This window comes from Ambystoma mexicanum, chromosome 11 (genome assembly GCF_040938575.1).
Source record: "Ambystoma mexicanum isolate Mex_15411 chromosome 11, UKY_AmexF1_1, whole genome shotgun sequence".
NCBI classification, from domain to species: domain Eukaryota; kingdom Metazoa; phylum Chordata; class Amphibia; order Caudata; family Ambystomatidae; genus Ambystoma; species Ambystoma mexicanum.
In genome coordinates this window covers 451,966,811-451,982,333 of record NC_090934.1, presented here as the reverse complement: position 1 = coordinate 451,982,333, position 15,523 = coordinate 451,966,811, and the positions used below count along the sequence as shown (strand labels likewise).

Below are 15,523 nucleotides of genomic sequence, written 5' to 3'. Positions count from 1 at the left end.
CGACGCCCAATTTTCGGTTTCAAAAAATAAACTGTAATACTCCGCAGCTTCCACCAGATGTCGGCCTATGCACAGCATGTGAATCTAAGCAGATACAAGCATCAGAAATACGATTACGGTGAGTAATGTATCCCATATATATATATATATATATATATATATATATATATATATATATTGCTGAATCTTGTTTTTATAAGAAGCTGTTATATCACCTAACATAGTGTGTGGACATTCCTTTGTGGGGGCTTTGGGGATTCACTGTACTTAAAAACTAGCCGGCATCACCTCCTGAAAGCCTTAGCTTGGCTTCTCATCCATTGCTTCCAAATTGAGAGCACTGGCAGGGGTGTTCTGTTCCTTTAACCTACCATATAGAAAGCAGAAATACAGATTCCCCCCTCCCATCTTTACACCTACTGACACTAGTCATTTTATTAATTGCAAGAGAATATTAGAAATTCTGCACTGTATACCACAATTGCATTTTATTTTGTCAAAGGATTTGGAACTTGTTGACTTACTTCAGGGTTTATCTGAGAAACATTGGTGGATTGTCCAATTTGCCTCACCCATAGTATTAGACCTTGTATACTTAGATAATTGGGAATTCCTGAGACAAGTATTAGGTAAACAAGAACTTAATATCTTTCAGGCAAATAAGGCTCCCAAGGGTGCACAGGACAATCACGCCTTAAAATAATTTAAAACTATTATTGGCAACTTGGCAACAGCACTGGGAAAATACATTGACCCCGGCCACAAAGTAATGAAATCAGCAGGAGGGCAAAGAGAATTACATGGACTGACCAGTAAATGATGGTGCAGTGAGGTTATCTATAGTCATGTGAAATTCTAGGGGATTCAATTAATTTATTAATAACCCTATTGGCCTCAGAATATTGATAGAGGCTAATGTCTTTGTAATGCAAGAAAACTGGCTCACCAGTAAATATAGTCTGGCTGTCTATCAGGTTGTCCTGAGATTGGCAAGATATAGAGTGCTTGGTAGACATTCGGGAGGATTATTTATAGAAGCTAGCTCTTCATTAGGCATGGTTGAATATGTGCCAAATCATGCAATTTGTAACGGACTGGCCACAATCTTAACAATCCAATTGGGAGGCAGGTCACGAGAACTGCTCATAATTACAATCTATGACCACCCCCCTGCCCCGGAGGCCTAGAAACTGTTAATGTTGTTCAATATGTGGAATTTCTGACTAATCAATGGATACTGTGCAATCCCTTATGGCTATATATTGTCATGGGGGATTTGAACATCCAAAGATATCCACCCAGACCAGTGAATATGGACAACGATGACTGCCTTAAAATTCGAAAAAATTGCTATTGTGTTAATGCATTAGAGTTTGAAGTGGAAGGTAACACAGGAAATGTTAAGTTGAATGATTGGGAGGCTATTATCCCCAGCCAGGATCTTATGTAATTGTATCCAGAAGTTAAGCTTGATCACCCTCTCCCGTTTACTTGATCAAATAGTATATTTGAATCCTTGATAGATTATGTATTAATTCAGAGCAAGCTACTGACCATAGCACTATTACATTTATGATTCAATCCACCAACAATAGGGTGGGGGTTATTTGGCAGGGAACATTTCGGTGAATGATGCTACTAACAGGTTAACTTGGATGGAGAAAAAGGTGCTAATGATAAATGAGGCTGCCATGATTACATTTGTAAATATTGAAAGTAATGATGATTTTAATCTTGGAGTATATTATGAACAGATGGATATCATACTTGACACTATGGCTAAGTATGCTACTAAAAATATTTTGATGCTCCGAGCACTGGAAGAATATTGATGTAGTCATAGCACATATGAAGAGACAATTTAGATCTAATGTATGAAATATTTCCCCAAATAGAGATTGATAAAGAAACACATGAAGCAATTACTTAATTAAGAACCGCCTACAAAAATAAACTCCAGCAACATGAAAACTCTATAACCACTGCCCAATGGCAAATTATATATAATGCTATGCACTGCTCCAATGTAACAATGATTTTGGTCTATGTATAAGCAACATACCTCTCAGTTAATTGTTAAAAAAGAAATTAAGCCTCTTTTAGCAGATTGTTGGTTGAAATATACCAAAATTATGTATGCAAGAGATTGTTTGAATAAATAAATGGTGCTGAAAGTATAATGGGGAGGGATTCAACATTTTCATTGAAGATATCATGGAAGTAATTCTAAAATTAAGATATTTGAGAGCTGCTACATTGTACCAAATTGCTAATATAGTACTCAAAAGAGATCCTCTAGCATAGGCTGTAATTATTGAAACATTTTTTAAACAGATAATTAAAACAGGTGAAATTCCTCATAGCTGGTGGAGATCTATTCTGGTCCCAATACATAAAAAAGGCCCATGTGAACTTCCAGATAACTATAGGTTGCCCGCCATGATTGATTCACTGGCTAAAATATGTTGCCATTTCTTATTAAATAGAATTATCAATTGGTTAAAAGGAAACAGGATCCAGAAAAAACAAAAACAGGATTCAGAAAAGGTGCTTACACATTGGCTAATTTATGTTGTTTGAGCTATTTAATACGCTCCACCTAATACCACAAGAAGGAAGCTTTATATATTTGCTCAATGATTACTCCAAAGCTGTTTATATTGTGAATAGGCAAAGGTTGTGGAGTAAGTTACACTGATGGGGGTTACATTCAGTCACTTTGCACTTTATCAAGGCACTGTATCTTCCCAAGCGAGAATGAATATGGATGGTGAGTTGAGTGAACTCATTCAAACTAATTACGGCTTGAAGCAGGGGTGCACTGTGGCCTCAGTACTGTTTAACATATATATAGCAGGCTTAGAAGATGCTTTGAGTAACTGCAAGAATAATCCTCCAAAGATGAGGCGGAAAACTATAGGATGGCTATCCTATGCCGACAATAAGGTCATTTCTGACCATACGCTGATTCGGTTCAAATATAGTTTGACCTCCCCTTATCAGTATTCCAGAAGTACTGATCTTTGTCTGAATCTGGAAAAAACAAAGATTGTGGTGCTCAATGGCAAAAAAGAATAAATACAAAAATTAAACATGGAAACTAGAAGACAAGAATATTGAAATAGTTAAGAATTACACGTATTTGAGGATTTCCGATTTTTGACTCCTTAGATATGAAACTTTTAGCTAATGATGTTAAAAATAAGGTAAAGAGGAAGTTTAATGCCATTCAAGCTTTTATATCAGACAGTGGTGGGTATTCAATGGAAGGGTTGATTCAAATCTATAATTCTGCAATAATCCTGTGCACCCTAAATGGGCTAGAAATATTCATAGATAGGGAAATTAACTGGTTAAAAATTGAAGAAAAAATATTGCGAGGTGTATTGGGATTGTCACCATCTACCCCTATTGAAACTATGTCTCGAGCTGGGCTTTACCACCGCTCTCACTCGATGTAAAACTCGCTGCAGCCTCTATTATTTTCAGATGATGGATCAAAGTAAGTGCCATGGATCAATTTATTTCAAATTAGACCTGATTCTTTCCTTGGAGAATAGTAATAAGGTAATGTCTTGCTGGTTGCAAGATATTAGGACATTTCATTCTGATATCGGACTTATTGCTCCAACAAGGTTTTACTTTTAGAGTTTTGTTTAAATATTTTATATCACATTCGGAATATATACCTAACAAAAAAAAAGAAAAAAGAAAAGAAAAAAGTTGGACTCTGGACTTGGCTGGGATGAGGGAAAGGGAGGGGAAAGTGGCGGGGCTAAGGGCAGTTCGGCTACACAAATATTACCTCCATATGCCAAGTGCATCCTCAAATGCCCCAGTAGGTCCATGGAGACTGCGCCTGGGTGGTAACAGTGCGCGGTGCAAATCAACATAACATAACATATGGCTGGTATAATCACCAAGCATATATGTGCCCTCCTGTGCACGTGCTGTTATAATATGACATGTGTAGCCTCAAACAAAAAAAAAAACAACAATGCCATTATTTGCACTTTCAAAATGTTTAAATAATTATGATGCTTCTGCACGGGGAGAAGTTCTAGACAGAGATTAAGCCATTTTAAAACATTTTTTGAAGGACCTTCCATGCCCCTTTACACATTGTTATTTTTCTATATTTAACGGGGCTGTGACAGCGCATAAAGCAAAATGAAACAAGCATTGGAAAGCCAACAGTTTGGGATTTTGGTGCAGGTATGGAAACTGCATTTCTTAGGCACTAAGATAATGGTACTACCTGGTCATTAGATCGTAACAGCTGGAAAAGTGAGTGATTACCTGGGCGTATGATTGCATTAATTGGCAAATGTCTAATTCATCAAGCAAAAATGATTGCATTTGTGGTTGCCTGTTTTTAACACGACTTCAGTGCATGGATGAGAAATAAATCAAGTGGCTAAAAGCGCACTTAGAATAAAGGCATTTCTAGTGCACCAGTAGCCACCTACAGCTGCAATTAAGCAATTAACTCTCAACAGACTGTTTACAAATAACGGTGACATGCTAATGTGTGTTGTTACTGCTTGATAAAGCAAACTCAAAGAGATTGCAGGGGATGTGTTTTGGGATGGGCTCATAGTGGGGGGAATGGCTATAGGGATTTGCATGACCATGGGTAGTCAATAGGTGGTTAAATGTCCAAACAACAGCAACAAGCTGTGTGTCCCTCCTACTATGCCATCTCTACCTTACCGTTACCCAAATGCATTAGTGTCAGATTGTAGGTGACGCATGAGTGCCTCATAATATACTGTTTCCTCATTCTCATAGAAATAGCCGAATAACTGTTGCTACTAATATGAGCAAAATATGTAATAAATGCTATGAAGGCCCTTGCAGGTTTAAGACATCGTTTTTACATTTTTTTGAAAGACCTTTCCTTTTCCTTTATGCAACAAGAACTCAGAAAAAAAGTCACAAAAAACACTTGTTCCTTTATTTGTACTTGCACAAACAGCATTTCAAATACATGTTTATTATCACTCAAATAATTATTCTGAAAAAATTGGATCCAGTGACTGTGCTATTGCTCATATTTTAACAGCATGTGAATTAACCAGCTTTGTCCTTCTTGGCAGATGAATACATTACAATGATAATTTAATTTTTAAAAATGTTATTAGTTTTAAAAACAGCTGTAAAAACCTTGCTAGAAGCTTTATTTTAATCTTTGAATGCTATTGAATCATTGGAAGTGGGTTAAGAACTTGCAGCACAAATCTAGCTGCAGGTTTCACATAAATCACTGCAACTGGCACATTAACCCACCAAGCAGACATTCCGAAATGAAGTCACATGGCTAAAATGTCTCTGACAGTTTTATAAAGCGCACACCAATAATTTGCCATTTTTAGAGGTATAGCCAGTTACACTGACTTATGACTGATTTTTCCAGTTCCTTCTAGCCTTTTGTAGAAACTGGTCTGTTATTAAATATCCTCATTTTATCTTTGTTATGGAACTTGTTAGGCATATGATAGAGCAATATTATCAACATCTCACTCCCTTACACAACAGTGAAGATTAAAGTTTCCCAATGAAATGCATATCCACAAGTAGCAGACTTGAAGTTGGATGCAGGCATTTAAGCCATGAATGCTGGTAAAATAGCTCAGCAGGTTCATTGCTCAATGCTGCGATCTGTGTGTGAACTGCAGGTTTGAAGCCCTGAAAGGCCAACCCAGCCTTTCATGATTCTGAGATCGATACGAGTACCAACTTCAGATGGACGATATTGTATGTGAATATGTTCTGTGTAAAGCGCTTTGGTGAAAGCAGAATAATAAATAACCCACTTCGTAGCTAGCAACTTATAAACTGTAAAGTATAATGGTGTAACTCTCACTTGATTAGCTTTATAGATCTGCAGAGAGGGGACTACATTCCAAGAAAGCCTAAAGCATTGAGAAGTGTTCCCATAACGTGGCAGACACCTCTTACCACACACTGGCTGTTCATTAAACTTCGGTTTGCATTCAGGGACTTGTAGATTCGCTTTTCGTAAATGTTTGTACCACAAATCAAATGCAACTTGGTATTGGACTGAAAACAAACACTGTCCACTTGTCAGCTTCTTTCCCTACACTGCCTCCTTAATCTATATGGTACTTGTGAAGCAGAAATGTATGGGTCAGTGGGCTTTGTGTAGGGTCGTCGCGATAGGGTTAACAGTTACTCATTCCCGTGCCAATGATTACCAAGCTCGGCGTCCCCCAGGTGCGCTAAACCCATCTCTCCGGAGTAACTGTGTCAGAAATTTAACCCCGTGTTTACTCTTTCAGGCGCTTGGAATGAAACCGAGGACTTCTTTGCTGCAACTGCAGCAGTGGACACAGGTGAGGAGGGTGGTCAAAACTCCAGTGCCATCCAGAGAAGACGTTATTTTCTGTGATGTCATTACATATGGAAATTGGGGGACACCCTTCTTTTGACGGCCTGGCCCTGAAAGGCTGTGAAGAAAACGAAGCTGCAACCAGTGATATTGTGTCAAGGTCCTGTGATCAATCATTCACTGATACCACCTAAAAGTCCTGTGATCAGAGACACAGGGCGGGAAGCAGAGGGGGGCTTTCTGACAGTGCTTCCCAAAAATAAAGAGGGCACCAGGTCTGTTATATATTATGCTGTGGACCTGATTTACAAAGTCTTTCTCAATGGGATTTCCGGTTTGCAAATCAGGCCCTTGGTGTCACTTTATGTGAGCATTTGTAATGAGCAAACCTAACCAATAGGCAAATAGATTATTAGGAGATCAGTTACATGCATTCAAAGTAGCTGGTGTTTGGTCAGGTTCTAAGACCGATGTTGATGAGGAAAGGGCGAGGGGTGAAAGTGTAAGCTGTAAAGAGGGGGAAACCAAGACGGGAGGGGACACTGCTCTTATTATGTGCAAAGAAAATTGTACAAATGCTGGACTCATGGTTCTGTGGTGTTTTTCCGATCTATTGCCCTTACTTTGGCTCCCGAGTTCCAACACCTTTTGAATGTGGCATGTGCGACTCCTAAAGTGCAGGATGATAGACAGTGCTTTAAGTGGGATAAGATATTGAGGGGGGGGGGCTCATTTGGGGGCGTGGCTTTCATTGTGGGCGTGGCTTTCATTGTGGGCGTGGCCTAAAAGTGCACAACTCATAGTAAGGTGCGCAAACAGACATATAAATGTATGTGAGCATTTATATGTTTGTATGCGTACTACTATGGTTTGTGTACTTTTCAAGCCATCGTTTATAAACGTAGCAATGTTACATATTTCTATGTTTATAAAGGGTGGTTTGAAAAGTGCACAAACCATAAAAAGTTACACACACTTGTGTGCTTACCTTACTATGGTTTGTGTACTTTTCAAGCCACCTTTTATAAACAGACATTTGTAACATAATTATTTGTTTCTAAAAGATGGCTTGACACGTAAACAATTCAAGGCATCTTTTATAGAGCGTTGATGAAGGACAAAACTCAAGGTGGCTTTGTCCATCAACAAAGCTTTATAAAAGATGCCTTGAATTGTGTATGTTTCAAGCCGTCTTTTATAAACATAGAAATATTTCTACGTTTATAAAAGATGGCTTGAAACGTACACAATTCAAGGCATCTTTTATAAAGCTTTGCCAGCGGAGATAGACGGCGCGGGCTCTGTGATCTATTTGCTCTGAGCAGAGATCACTGAGCCTGAGGCACCTTTCACCCTCTGCAAACCCGTGGGCTCAGTGATCTAATCTGCATATTAGATCACAGAGCCCTCGGGGTCAGTGACCTGGGAAGGGCAAACAAAGGGACAGTAACTTCCTCTGATGACCCTGATGAGGGGTCATCAGAGGAAGTTACACTGACTGACAGAAGTGCCAGCCAGCCTCAGGTCTCTGTGGCTGTCTGGCACTTCTGTCAGCTTGCCTGACATAATGGCGGGCGCATCTCCCGTCGCGGCTGTGGCCGCGGCGGAATAATGCGTCCCGCCAATGTTGTGTGGGACTGGGGGCCCCGGCAGGGCCCCGGCTCAGCCCCACTTTCTGAAGAATGCCGGGGCCCAGCCCCGGCCCACTTAAAGCACTGATGGAAGAGCTGGAGACCAGACAGGATCTGGATTAATGGGCCTTGTGTGTGGTCGTGGTATGGAGTTGTGATTACTCGTTCCCATACTTCAAGGCGCACTGAACTGAACTCTCCAGAGTACATTTCCAAGGAAGGTAATCTTATGGCAAGGCCGGCCAGGCGACTTCGCAGGCTCCCTGCCATTAACCCCAGCCACACCATGTCGGCGGAATATTTCACGGGCTACCCCTAGCTGGCACAGTGGGACAGGAACGGGAGCGCCCTATTGAAATTAAATGTGCTCCGCTCTCAGGGCAGGTGGGGGAAGGTAGGGGTGCCACGTTTTTGTTTTGCTGCCCGTGGCTCTGGGACTTCTAAGGCCAGCCCAGAATGTAACCATTTGTTTTCTCTTTCAGGAGCTGGGAATGAAACCGAGGATTTCCTTGCTGCAACTGTAGCAGTGGACACAGGTGAGGAGGGTGGTCAAAACTCCAGTGCCATCCAGAGAAGACGTTATTTTCTGTGATGTCATTACATATGGAAATTGGGGGACACCCTTCTTTTGACGGCCTGGCCCTGAAAGGCTGTGAAGAAAACGAAGCTGCAACCAGTGATATTGTGTCAAGGTCCTGTGATCAATCATTCACTGATACCACCTAAAAGTCCTGTGATCAGAGACACAGGGCGGGAAGCAGAGGGGGGCTTTCTGACAGTGCTTCCCAAAAATAAAGAGGGCACCAGGTCTGTTATATATTATGCTGTGGACCTGATTTACAAAGTCTTTCTCAATGGGATTTCCGGTTTGCAAATCAGGCCCTTGGTGTCACTTTATGTGAGCATTTGTAATGAGCAAACCTAACCAATAGGCAAATAGATTATTAGGAGATCAGTTACATGCATTCAAAGTAGCTGGTGTTTGGTCAGGTTCTAAGACCGATGTTGATGAGGAAAGGGCGAGGGGTGAAAGTGTAAGCTGTAAAGAGGGGGAAACCAAGACGGGAGGGGACACTGCTCTTATTATGTGCAAAGAAAATTGTACAAATGCTGGACTCATGGTTCTGTGGTGTTTTTCCGATCTATTGCCCTTACTTTGGCTCCCGAGTTCCAACACCTTTTGAATGTGGCATGTGCGACTCCTAAAGTGCAGGATGATAGACAGTGCTTTAAGTGGGATAAGATATTGAGGGGGGGGGGCTCATTTGGGGGCGTGGCTTTCATTGTGGGCGTGGCTTTCATTGTGGGCGTGGCCTAAAAGTGCACAACTCATAGTAAGGTGCGCAAACAGACATATAAATGTATGTGAGCATTTATATGTTTGTATGCGTACTACTATGGTTTGTGTACTTTTCAAGCCATCGTTTATAAACGTAGCAATGTTACATATTTCTATGTTTATAAAGGGTGGTTTGAAAAGTGCACAAACCATAAAAAGTTACACACACTTGTGTGCTTACCTTACTATGGTTTGTGTACTTTTCAAGCCACCTTTTATAAACAGACATTTGTAACATAATTATTTGTTTCTAAAAGATGGCTTGACACGTAAACAATTCAAGGCATCTTTTATAGAGCGTTGATGAAGGACAAAACTCAAGGTGGCTTTGTCCATCAACAAAGCTTTATAAAAGATGCCTTGAATTGTGTATGTTTCAAGCCGTCTTTTATAAACATAGAAATATTTCTACGTTTATAAAAGATGGCTTGAAACGTACACAATTCAAGGCATCTTTTATAAAGCTTTGCCAGCGGAGATAGACGGCGCGGGCTCTGTGATCTATTTGCTCTGAGCAGAGATCACTGAGCCTGAGGCACCTTTCACCCTCTGCAAACCCGTGGGCTCAGTGATCTAATCTGCATATTAGATCACAGAGCCCTCGGGGTCAGTGACCTGGGAAGGGCAAACAAAGGGACAGTAACTTCCTCTGATGACCCTGATGAGGGGTCATCAGAGGAAGTTACACTGACTGACAGAAGTGCCAGCCAGCCTCAGGTCTCTGTGGCTGTCTGGCACTTCTGTCAGCTTGCCTGACATAATGGCGGGCGCATCTCCCGTCGCGGCTGTGGCCGCGGCGGAATAATGCGTCCCGCCAATGTTGTGTGGGACTGGGGGCCCCGGCAGGGCCCCGGCTCAGCCCCACTTTCTGAAGAATGCCGGGGCCCAGCCCCGGCCCACTTAAAGCACTGATGGAAGAGCTGGAGACCAGACAGGATCTGGATTAATGGGCCTTGTGTGTGGTCGTGGTATGGAGTTGTGATTACTCGTTCCCATACTTCAAGGCGCACTGAACTGAACTCTCCAGAGTACATTTCCAAGGAAGGTAATCTTATGGCAAGGCCGGCCAGGCGACTTCGCAGGCTCCCTGCCATTAACCCCAGCCACACCATGTCGGCGGAATATTTCACGGGCTACCCCTAGCTGGCACAGTGGGACAGGAACGGGAGCGCCCTATTGAAATTAAATGTGCTCCGCTCTCAGGGCAGGTGGGGGAAGGTAGGGGTGCCACGTTTTTGTTTTGCTGCCCGTGGCTCTGGGACTTCTAAGGCCAGCCCAGAATGTAACCATTTGTTTTCTCTTTCAGGAGCTGGGAATGAAACCGAGGATTTCCTTGCTGCAACTGTAGCAGTGGACACAGGTGAGGAGGGTGTGCTGCAGACCCCAGTACCTGCTAGAGAGGAATGTGGCAATTGGGGTGAATACTGGGGCTGCTTATTACCTTTCATTTTCCCAGTGAGCGTGACTTCTTGAGTAGCCACATATCAAAAAAGAGGCCCTGGAAATAACTTTCAAAGTGACCCCATATTACACATTTTCAGCAAGTCCAACCCCTTCCCTATTGGAACATTTGGAAGTAAAACAGGTTACTACACAAGAGGCACAGAGTGCAGCGGCCTCCCGGGAACTATCTAGCGTTCCCTATAGGCCAATACAGCGCTGCACATTAAAGCCACTAATGAATGTGACGTAAAGACAGGTGCCCATGTCACATCCTGCCCCTCCTATGAGCGCCACCCATGCTCCCATTACAGGAGCACTGTGCGAGTGCCCCCATTAACTATGAACCCCCTGCAAATAAGGCCTGATAATGTGCACATATTCCCCAGGGAGGAACCTGTCTTCTCAAATTTAATTTGTGTTACTTAAACGTGGCGGTTATGCTGGCCTCAAGGTGCTAACCTATCCTTGACATCTTCAGCCGGCCCTGAAATATCCAAGGGGCACCTGTGAGAAAGGGGAGAAGAACAAGTATCACCAATGTAAACTACTTGGTGCTTTGCATAAAATCCAAGAGCATTTTGGGAACATAAGGAGCACAGATATTTATATATGACAAATCAATGACAGTGATTCAAGCCTTCGCCCCTTCTGAGCACATAATAAACACGGGCCTTTCTGCTTTATGATAGCACTCTACCAGTAAATGGACAGCAAACTACGGATCATGGATACACATTTGGAGAGAGTTGTACTTCACGGTCAGGTGCCAGCTTTTCTGCTTTAGCAGCCAGGCGGGTACCCTGAACACACTTCTTTCCCAGTGTGGCCTCCCTGCCATACACTCAGTTGCACAGTGTGTGGGGGACTTATTCAGAGAACATCATGCTGGGTAATATGCATGGCAGAGTGAAGGAAACCCAGCTCAAGGGCAGTTTTTTTGAGAATGTCAGGGCTCACCCCTGATTAGCCCCGGCCCACACAAAGCCCTGCGTATTCCCATACTTGTAAGTGCCAAGCCTGGCTGCTTTCTTCAAGGGGGGCTAAGCCCATCTCTGCAACGTAAATGTGTCAGGAATGTAACCCTTTGTTTTCTCTTTCAGGAGCTGGAAGTGAAACTGAGGACGTCCTCGCTAGGATTATAGCAGCAAATAGAGGTGAGGAAGTTGAGGTTAAAACCCCAATACAAACTAGAAGGAGTTGGGAAGGAGTGTGATACTGGGACTGTGTAGTACATTTCATCCAGCGAGTGTGACTTGTGCAGTAGGCTCATCATGATCCCTGCAAAAGGTACTAAGGAGAGTGATTCAGAACCAGGTGTACATGTCGTCATACCTGCGCATCCTGCGAGTGAAGCCTCTGCCCCAATCATGGAGCACAGGGCATATGACGACATTACCGGCTGATGTGCTCATGGCTGGGATATTATGAACTGAGACCTCCATGTTGCAAGGAGTCCTGGCACCCACAAAAGCAATTTGCAGGCCCAGTATTAGGGTCTTACATTTTTTCAGTTAAAATAGACTCGTGCTACTTGGGGCAGGGGGGCTTTGTGGCTCTGAAAAAGAAAGCTCAGTAACTTTTAAGTAGCCATTTGGGGTTTTGGCTCCACCCACAACCCCCTTCGCCGACTTCCTTTATTTTGCTGTGCAGAGACCCACACGCCTGCCCGTGATAATCTGCAGCTATTAACCTACACCACTGCTACTTTAGCTGGACTTTTACCACAGAAAGAAACCATAAAGGGAGGCTGATGGTGGGCACATATTCCTGTCAGTCTCACAAAGTAAGGGCTGTGTCATTTTAAGTGTGCATTTACTGGTCAAAGACCGACCTCTCCAAAAATGTTGTTGGCAAGGAAATGATTTACTCTCCTTCTGCTCTTTGCTGTGGGGATGTGAATCATTTTAGAGATTAATGGAGTGCTAGGTGTGGCTCGCGTTATGCCACTTCAATGCACGGCCCACACGGCTGCTTCCCCAAACTGAACTCATGTACCTAGGTTACACTGAATGCAGTCTCCCCATTCCTTGTAGTATATTACGCTTTGATCAGATATGTGCTCCGGACTAAGACTGCCGATGCCTAAAAAAATATTGACCATTTTCCGCAGCCCCTTTACATGTGGAAACCTTCAGCTGCACCTGATCAGTGCATTTTTGTTGTTAACTTATGCAGGACAGGCAGGTTTTTCTAGCCATAGACGAGAGGATTCCAAACACCACGTTGAAGTGGACCCTCGTGCATCTTCGGCCCCCTCTGCTTGTCTGACACATTAAAATAGCAGTTTCGCAGGAAGTCACGAATCTTCAATTAGCGATATTGTGTCATCGTCCTGTAATCAATCATCCACTGATGCCATTTAAAAGTCCTGTAATATCGGCGGGTGTGGCGGGGCGGCAGATTCGTCTCTGTGGCAGGGCTGAACTGGTGTAAACATTCCAAGTTAAAACTGCGTGTGAGCAATATTTTCAACTGGTAGTGCGTGAGGGAAGAGGGAGAGATGTAAGGGGAGAAACCTTAGCAGAAGGGGGATATGGTCCGGCTATGTGCAAAGACACCTGTAAAAATGCTAGGTCAATCCAGGTGCATTTCGGCGCATCTAAGGATATTCTAAAACTAGTAGAGTCTCACGTGCCACATGCACAAGATCACACATTGCGCCAGTGGAGGCTGCGGCATGGTTGTTTGGGTAACTACATGAGAATGGGTGTGGATGCGGCTTTGGGAGATCAATAAATATACACTTTGGCCAGTCGTATCCTCATGCATATTTACAAATAAGGTGCAGTATTTCCCTCAGAATTGATCAGACACAAAGACACACACTCTCACATATGTCACGGAAAGACACACTTGTCTAGAATGATCACAAAGACATGCGTTGCACTCTCCATCACTCTCAGCACCGGAAGTCTGGATGGGTATGCCGGACCGAACCGAACGGATCGACCTCACAGATAGAAACAAGTTGGACTCAATATACCAAGTGCACCCTCAAATGCCCCAATAATCCATCATATAGCTGGTATACTCACCAACACTGTATGTGCCCTCCTGTGCAGGTGCTGTTATAATACGACAGGTGTTGCCTCAAATTTCCAAACAATGCCATCATCTGCACTTTTAATATGTTTAAATAATTAGGATGCTTCTGCACAGGGAGAAGTTCTAGACAGGGATTGAGGCAACATAAAACATTTACTGAAGGACATTCCATGTCCCATTGCACATTGTTATGTTTTCCATATTTAACGGGACTGTGAAAGTTCATAAAGAAAATGAAACAATCATTGGCAAAGGCAACAGTTTGGGCTTTTGACAAAGGTATGAAACATGCATTTGCTAGGCACCAGGATGATGGCACTACCTGGCCATTAGATCGTACCAGCTGGAAAATGGAGTGGCAGTATCGGGCAAATGCCTAATGGATCACGCCAAACCTGTTGGCTTTGTGGCTGCTTGTTTGTATGGAAGAGAAATAAATCAAGTGGCTAAACGCGCACTTGGAATAAAGGCATTTCTAGTGCACCAGTAGCCATTTACACCTGCAAGTAAGCCATTAACTCTCAGCAGACAGCTTAGAAATAATGCTGGAAGGCTAACGTTTGCTGTTACTGCTTGAAAGAGCAAGCTCAAAGAGATCGCAGGGAGATGTGTTTTGGGCAGTGGGGGGCTCATAGTGGGTCGAAATGACCATAGGGATTTCATGACCATGGACAGTCAATGGGTGGGTAAATAACCAAACACCAACCAGCTGTGTGTCCCTCCTAATATGCCATCTCCATCTTACCATCACCCCAGTGCATTAGTGTCAGATTGTAGGTGACGCGTAAGCGCCTCGTAATAGCACAGCCCAAAAATGCCTAGTGCCCATGAGGTCCTTCTTTCATGCACGAGCCACAAAATAATCTCAGAAGCGCTGATAACAGGTATTTGACTGTTTGTTCGTTCTCATAGAAATAGCAAAAAACACGGTTTCTACTTGTATGAGCAGAATATGCAATAAATGCTTATCAGCATTCGAAAAATTACTGTGCAGTGCATAGGCTTAAGACATATATGGTTTTTACATTTTTTTAAAGTCCTTTCTTGTCCCTTTATGCAACAAGAACTTAGAAAAAGGATGGAAAACACTATTTCCCTTAATTGTACTACCGCAAGCAATATTTAAAATAAATGTTTATTAGCACCTAAATAATTCTTTTGAAACTCCAGAACGGAATGTTAAGCACCACACAGAACTCCAAGCATGTTTTCATTTTTTAAAGCAACTCTCCAGTCCCATTCGACAGAGGGTCGGATTCTCCAAACTATATTTGGTGCAAATAGTGAGAAGCACCAGCTGCTGGAGGCTCTCTGGCACATTTAACCACTTGTGCCAACAAAAGATGTGCCACACATTCAAATGCCATGTTCACCTCCTTTGTGCAATTGCCCCAATAAGTGAGCATTTGTCTGGGCATTTCAATGCACAACTTAAATACATAAATGGGATTCACATTGCAAGAGTACAGAAAACAAACACAGTCCCATGTGCCTGGGAACACGGACAAGAGTGCAACACATGACAGGAACATTTGTGACCCTCTCATGGTTGTGGCTGGTTTATGTGAGACAGCAGTGGTTTGAAATACTGCTGTCACACTTGCATTTCTATCCCAAAAACAAGGATAGAGATGATTTTATTTGTTTACTTACATTTCACAATTGCAGGCTTTTTAAGGGCTTGCCACTGTGGAATGTGGTGTGCTGGGACCC

The 15,523-nt window shown here is 42.8% G+C and overlaps 1 protein-coding gene across 1 annotated transcript in view; it reads left to right on the top strand.

Moving 5' to 3' along the window:
• The window catches only part of LOC138503505 (tolloid-like protein 2), a 189,435-nt gene that overhangs the window by 47,591 nt on the left and 126,321 nt on the right, over positions 1-15,523 (top strand). The window contains exons 5-7 of the mRNA XM_069623290.1: positions 6,303-6,356; positions 8,466-8,519; positions 11,866-11,919. Coding sequence (XP_069479391.1) covers positions 6,303-6,356; positions 8,466-8,519; positions 11,866-11,919 — 162 coding nt within the window. The remainder of the gene's footprint in view (positions 1-6,302; positions 6,357-8,465; positions 8,520-11,865; positions 11,920-15,523) is intronic.